The 7,862-nt window shown below is 49.2% G+C and overlaps 1 protein-coding gene across 1 annotated transcript in view; it reads left to right on the top strand.

The window, feature by feature from the left end:
• Nucleotides 1-2,385: 2,385 nt before the first annotated feature.
• Nucleotides 2,386-7,862, top strand: part of LOC126262476 (peroxiredoxin-6-like) — a 137,954-nt gene continuing 132,477 nt past the window's right edge. The window contains exon 1 of the mRNA XM_049959140.1: nt 2,386-2,538. Coding sequence (XP_049815097.1) covers nt 2,456-2,538 — 83 coding nt within the window. The 5' untranslated portion in view covers nt 2,386-2,455. The remainder of the gene's footprint in view (nt 2,539-7,862) is intronic.

Below are 7,862 nucleotides of genomic sequence, written 5' to 3'. Positions count from 1 at the left end.
AGACAAGCTGCACTCAGATTAGTTACAGTTGAGTTCAAATTAGGTTCTGTTCAAAGGTTAGCATACAAGTATAGGTTGGATAATACACTACTGGTCATTAAAATTGCTACACCACGAAGCTGACGTACTCCAGACGCGACAGGAAGAAGATGCTGTGATATGCAAATGATTAGCGTTTCAGAGCTTTCACACGAGGTTGGCGCCGGTGGCGACACCTACAACGTGCTGACATGAGGAACGTTTCTAACAGATTTCTCATACACAAACAGCAGTTGACCGGCGTTGCCTGGTGAAACGTTGTTGTGATGCCTCGTGTAAGGAGGAGAAATGCGTACCATTACGTTTCCGACTATGATAAAGGTCAGATTGTAGCTTATCGCGATTGCGGTTTATCATATCGCGACATTGCTGCTCGCGTTGGTCGAGATCCAATGACTGTTAGCATAATATGGAATCGGTGGGTTCAGGAGGGTAATACGGAACGCCATGCTGGATCCCAACGGCCTCGTATCACTAGCAGTGGAGATGACAGGCATCTTATCCGCATGGCTGTAACTGATCGTGTAGCCACGTCTCGATCCCTGAGTCAACAGTCGGGGACGTTTGCAAGACAACAACCGTCTGCACGAAGAGTTCGACGACGTTTGCAGCAGCATGGACTATCAGCTCGGAGACCATGGCTGCGGTTACCCTTGACGCTGCATCACAGACAGGAGCGCCTGCGATTGTGTACTCAACGACGAGCCTGTGTGCACAAATGGCAAAACGTCATTTTTCCGGATGAATCCAGGTTCTGTTTACAGCATCATGATGGTCGCATCCACGTTTGGTGACATCGCGGTGAATGCGCATAGGAAGCGTGTAATCGTCATGGCCAAACTGGCGTATCACCCGGCGTGATGGTATGGGGTGCCATTGGTTACACGTCTCGGTCACCTCTTGTTCGCATTGACGGCACTTTGAACAGTGGACGTTACATTTCAGATGTGTTACGAAATGTTCAAATGTGTGTGAAATCGTATGGGACTCAACTGCTAAGGTCATCAGTCACTAAGCTTACACGCTACTTAACCTAAATTATCCTAAGGACAAACACACACACCCATGCCCGAGGGAGGACTCGAACCCCCGCCGGGACCAGCCGCACCGTCCAAGACTGCAGCGCCTTAGACCGCTCAGCTAATCCCGCGGATGTGTTACGACCCGTGGCTCTACCCTTCATTCGATCCCTGCGAAATCTACATTTCAGCAGGATAATGCACGACGGTATGTTGTAGGTCCTGCACGGGCCTTTCTGGATACAGAAAATGTTCGACAGCTGCCCTGGCCAGCACATTCTCCAGATCTCTCACCAACTGAAAACGACTGGTCAATGGTGGGCGAACAACTGGCTCGTCACAATACGCCAGTCACTATTCGTGATGAACTGTGGTATCGTGTTGAAGCTGCATGGGCAGCTGTACCTCTACACGCCATCCAAGCTCTGTTTGACTCAATGCCCAGGCCGTTATTACTGCCAGAGGTGGTTGTTCTGGGTACTGATTTCTCAGGATCTATGAACCCAAATTGTGTGAAAATGCAATCACATGTCAGTTCTAGTATAATATATTTGTCCAATGAATACCCATTTATCATCAGCATTCCTTCTTAGTGTAGCAATTTTAATGGCCAGTAGTATAGTTTGTGAAGAATAGTTTTGGTAATATGTAGATTTTTGTAGAGTGGGAGGTAAAGTTGAACTAAATTTCAGACAGAACCTACTATAGAGACAGCAACTTACACACTGTTTACTGAGGGAGGTGATGCAGTGATGTGCACACTAGACTCGCATTCGGGAGGACAACGATTCAAACCCGCTTCCGGTCATACTGATTTAGGTTTTCCGTGATTTCCCTAAAATCGCTTCACACAAATGCCGGGATAGTTCCTTTGAAAGGGCACGGGCGACTTCCTTCCACATTCTACCCTAATTCGATGGGAACCAACCAACCAATACATTTGTAGGGGTGTCCAAACCGTATATTTGCAATGAGTACAGAAACTTGTGGCATCATTCGCAGCACTGACTGAACACTGGCATTTTGCTGCAATCCATAGAAGCTACGTAACGGAGATCTTCAGTCTTGAATGGCTAGTGTGATAAAAAAGCTCCTTTCTCGCGTTTCGGTAATGGACTGGCAGAGGAGAAACAGAGCATTAACGCGACGCTCGGAGGTCGGCGGTGACTGGCGATACTAGATGGCCAGTCGTTTCTGCGATATCACTGCATCGGGCCATCAGACGTAAAGAGAGACCGCTGTGAGGCACCTCTTATCACTCATGTGCTGCGCGCCGCGACCAGAGGCCACGGCCAGAGGACAGGAGAGGGGGTCCCGGCGTGGTGACGCAGCAGCAGCAGCCGTCGGGCCAGGGCTGGCTCAGAACACAGTACGCGGCGAGCGCACCCACTGCCAGCATGCGGCTGGGAGCGACCGTGCCGGACTTCACGGCGCAGACCACGCACGGGCCCATACGCTTCTACAACTGGCTCGGCAACTCGTGAGTACGCTATCCAGCCCGCTCTGCAACAGTCTCGCGCTCGCTAGCTCCCCATCTTGCGACGCAGCACCCGCGATTACCACATAGCGTCCGTGTCTCTGTCACTGGATCGATTCCCGTCTCGAGTCTGGCGGTGGGTTTTAAGCACTGTGTGTCCTGTAGAAAAGTTATACTTTCTTCTTTTCTGTCCTGGCCTGTTCCCTTATCTGCACGCGATCGTCATGTTAATTTGGTTCTGACAATGTTAGTGGTAGAGGATTGCCGGATGCCATCCCTGTAGCCACCCCTCCCCTCCTTCCCCCCCCCCCCAAAAAATGGTTCAAATGGCTCTGAGCACTATGGGACTTAACAGTCGCGCGGTTCCAGACTGAAGCGCCTAGAACCGCTCGGCCACCGCGCCCCCCCCCCCCTCTCCCCCCTGGTCGGAATTTGTGTGCCCCATCTGTAGGCGTGTAGTGTTATAGTCCATGTGAAAGTATAAGAACCTTTTAGAAGTAGTTGCGAATACTGCATCCGAGGCGGGACGTCAGTACTAGCCCGGTATTCACCTAGTTCGATGTAGGAAACTACCTAAAAACCACATCCAGGCTGACCGGTACACCGACCCCCGTCGTTAATACGCCGAACAGACTCCACTTGAATCCACCACGCCTCCCCGTATCCAGGAAGCGGCATCCTGAGCGAAGCTAAATACGCTACTATAGCTCAGAGTACTGGGTTAACGACAATTTGAATACAGGAAAAAACAATGTGGTAGGGTATAGCTTCCGAAAGTGCTTGCCTTATCGAAATGGTATACAAAAACGACTGCCCATCGGCTGTCACTATTAGAATGGTGCGTATTTCAAGATTCACCTGCAACCACTCTTACAGCGCGCCGAACATGCCATTACGAAAGTCATCCGATAAGAAACGAGGAGAAGAAAACACGTTTTGTACGCGAATGCCCCTTTTTCGATAACACATGCGCAGAAAACGCAACATACCTCACATCCATGTAAACCTATTGGTATTTTTTCTTTCTTTGCTTTAAACGTGTTGAAAAATTGGTCCCCTTCAAAACGTGCTGTATACTTCAGATGTTATCATCAGGTGGATCCCTCTTTCCACCCCCCCTCCCCCTTTTGCTTCGTGACCCAGTCCCTCCTTCCATCGCCTGCAAGGTCAGACTTCTTGGTCTTGCATGCCTAAACACATGACACATGGAGCAGACACGCCCCCTCCCCACCCCCTGCTTTCTTCAATGTTTATAGTTCCCTTCCCTATAGTCAAGTGCTCGACCTTGGCAGCACGGATCGAAAGGAAATGTAACCATACCATAGGCTCTACTGCAGGTAAAGCAATTCACTTCACAGACTGCTTACTGGGAAACTGGTGCATTTACGGATGACATAGCGTAGGAAATACTTCTTTTACGACCTATAATGGAACTCGACTCAATTTCTTGGGATAAATAGTCCATGAGCAGGAAAGGAGAGTAGTGTGATAGGCCACAGACTCTTTTTGACTTGCAGGACAGCTGCAAAAGCTGTGCTACTTGATACGTAAGAGAAATGTCAACTACAAATCTCACTGAAGCCAGAAAACCTTAGCAAATTCCAAGAGACAGTTTTCGTAGCAGAAGCCTAGACATCCATCCCATAGGAAGCGAAAGATATGTTAATGGGCGGTACTATTCGGAGGGCACATCCGTCCGAAATTAGTAGTGATTTGACAAGAATATATGAAAGAGTAGATGTAGTTCTTATCAAATATTTGACACTGTGAAGAATGGTTTCATTATCTGTAACAACATACACTCCTGGAAATTGAAATAAGAACACCGTGAATTCATTGTCCCAGGAAGGGGAAACTTTATTGACACATTCCTGGGGTCAGATACATCACATGATCACACTGACAGAACCACAGGCACATAGACACAGGCAACAGAGCATGCACAATGTCGGCACTAGTACAGTGTATATCCACCTTTCGCAGCAATGCAGGCTGCTATTCTCCCATGGAGACGATCGTAGAGATGCTGGATGTAGTCCTGTGGAACGGCTTGCCATGCCATTTCCACCTGGCGCCTCAGTTGGACCAGCGTTCGTGCTGGACGTGCAGACCGCGTGAGACGACGCTTCATCCAGTCCCAAACATGCTCAATGGGGGACAGATCCGGAGATCTTGCTGGCCAGGGTAGTTGACGTACACCTTCTAGAGCACGTTGGGTGGCACGGGATACATGCGGACGTGCATTGTCCTGTTGGAACAGCAAGTTCCCTTGCCGGTCTAGGAATGGTAGAACGATGGGTTCGATGACGGTTTGGATGTACCGTGCACTATTCAGTGTCCCCTCGACGATCACCAGTGGTGTACGGCCAGTGTAGGAGATCGCTCCCCACACCATGATGCCGGGTGTTGGCCCTGTGTGCCTCGGTCGTATGCAGTCCTGATTGTGACGCTCACCTGCACGGCGCCAAACACGCATACGACCATCATTGGCACCAAGGCAGAAGCGACTCTCATCGCTGAAGACGACACGTCTCCATTCGTCCCTCCATTCACGCCTGTCACGACACCACTGGAGGCGGGCTGCACGATGTTGGGGCGTGAGCGGAAGACGGCCTAACGGTGTGCGGGACCGTAGCCCAGCTTCATGGAGACGGTTGCGAATGGTCCTCGCCGATACCCCAGGAGCAACAGTGTCCCTAATTTGCTGGGAAGTGGCGGTGCGGTCCCCTACGGCACTGCGTAGGATCCTACGGTCTTGGCGTGCATCCGTGCGTCGCTGCGGTCCGGTCCCAGGTCGACGGGCACGTGCACCTTCCGCCGACCACTGGCGACAACATCGATGTACTGTGGAGACCTCACGTCCCACGTGTTGAGCAATTCGGCGGTACGTCCACCCGGCCTCCCGCATGCCCACTATACGCCCTCGCTCAAAGTCCGTCAACTGTACATACGGTTCACGTCCACGCTGTCGCGGCATGCTACCAGTGTTAAAGACTGCGATGGAGCTCCGTATGCCACGGCAAACTGGCTGACACTGACGGCGGCGGTGCACAAATGCTGCGCAGCTAGCGCCATTCGACGGCCAACACCGCGGTTCCTGGTGTGTCCGCTGTGCCGTGCGTGTGATCATTGCTTGTACAGCCCTCTCGCAGTGTCCGGAGCAAGTATGGTGGGTCTGACACACCGGTGTCAATGTGTTCTTTTTTCCATTTCCAGGAGTGTATTTGCGTCACTCTGCTTCGACCACCTGGTGTAATCTTGTTTCCGAATTAGCGCAAGATTACATCAGCAGAGGACAGACGCTTCTATTGAGAGTTACTCCACCCGTCGCTCAAGTATTCTATTACAGTGTTTATAATACAAATGTATGAAGGGCCCGCAGCAAAGCCCGCCTTATGTAAGGTGATAAAAATTACAATAAAGGAAAAAAAAAAAAAAACCGCAGCAAAATGTAAAACAGCTTCGCGTGTTTTTTTAACAACCAGAGTATGCAGCAACTTCACATCTTGAATATAATGTGTGCTTCGTATAATGAACACATCAGGACACTAAAATAAGGCTGTCGACAAGATATAATACGCAGATGAAAGTTTGATCTTTCGAGAAAATGAGACAAAAGCGGTTTTTAGTTAAGCTGTTATTTTTCTTAGAGAATGATTTAATCCATATACAGTGATGAATGCCATCCTCCGACGGATAGTGCACCCATATCGGTAGCATATTGGCGAGGCATTCGTATTCATGGACGACAATTCGCGCCCCCATCGTGCTCATCTTGTGAATGACTTCCTCCAGGATAACGACATCGCTCGACTAGAGTGGCCAGCATGTTCTCCAGACATGAACCCTTTCGAACATGCCTGGGACAGATACAAAAGGGCTGTTTATGGACGACGTGACCCACCAACCACTCGGAGATTCAAATGGCTCTGAGCACTATGGGACTTAAAATCGTCGGTCATCAGTCCCCTAGAACTTAGAACTACTTAAACCTAACTAACCTAAGGATATCACACACATCCATGCCCGACGCAGGATTAGAACCTGCGACCGTATCGGTTGCGCGGTTCCAGACTGAAGCGCCTAGAACCGCTCGGCCACCCCGGCCGGCCCACTTGGAGGGATCCACGCCGAATCGACTTTGAGGAGTGGGGCAGTCTGGACCAACGGTGCCTTGGTGAACTTGTGGATAGTATGCCACTCGAATACAGACATGCTTCAATGTAAGAGGACGTGCTACGGGGTATTAGAGGTACCGGTGTGAACAACAGTCTGGACCACCATCTCTGATGGTTGGTTGGTTGGTTTGGGGAAGGAGACCAGACAGCGAGGTCATCGGTCTCATCGGATTAGGGAAGGACGGGGAAGGAAGTCGGCCGTGCCCTTTGAAAGGAACCATCCCGGCATTTGCCTGGAGCGATTTAGGGAAATCACGGAAAACCTAAATCAGGATGGCCGGACGCGGGATACCACCTCTGAATGTCTCGCTGTATGGTGGTACAACATGCAATGTATGGTTTTCATGAGCAATAAAAAGGGCAGAAATTATGTTTATTTTGATCTCTATTCCTATTTTCTGTACAGGTTCTGGAACTTTCGGAATCGGGGTGATGCAAAACTTTTTTTGATGTCTGTTGCAGTACTGAGATCCAATCCTAAAATTCAGCGATACTGCCAACTTTTGGTGTTAATAATATATTCGTGGACGAGGTGATAAAGAAATTAGCTAATAGTGGTTAGAAAACGGGGGACGAAGAAATAAAAATCATTTTTTTATGCTGACGTTGCAGTTCTGCTGGCAAACAGTGAAGATAACCCGCAGAAGCTTTTATATATATTTAACGTGCCAACCAAAACCCTAACTGTGGTCGCATCCACTCAAAAAACCAAATGTATGACGACATCTGTGGAACGAAATACATGCAAAGTGGAAGTGGATAAAAAGTATTCAACAGGTAATTACATTTAAATATCTTGATACCGAACTATCCAGCAGTGGAAATGTCGAAAAGGAAGTTAGGGGTCAAACAACAAAAGGCAAACAAAGTGGCTGGGTATTTAAAAGATACTATTGGGAAAAACAATCATTATATCACTGGTTTGGACAACACAGTATTAGACGGAAGAGACGAAATTTGAGTTTAACGTCCTGTCGACGACGATATCATTGGAGACGGAGCACAAGCTCGAAATACGAATGAAGGGGAAGGAAATCGTCCGTGCCCTTTTCAAAGGAACCATCCCCGCATTTGCCTGGAGTGATTTATGGAAATCAAGGAATATCTCAGTATGGACGAGGATTTAAACCGTCGTCCTCCCGAATGCAG

Source organism: Schistocerca nitens, chromosome 6 (genome assembly GCF_023898315.1).
Source record: "Schistocerca nitens isolate TAMUIC-IGC-003100 chromosome 6, iqSchNite1.1, whole genome shotgun sequence".
NCBI classification, from domain to species: domain Eukaryota; kingdom Metazoa; phylum Arthropoda; class Insecta; order Orthoptera; family Acrididae; genus Schistocerca; species Schistocerca nitens.
This window is presented reverse-complemented; position numbering and strand designations above follow the sequence as displayed.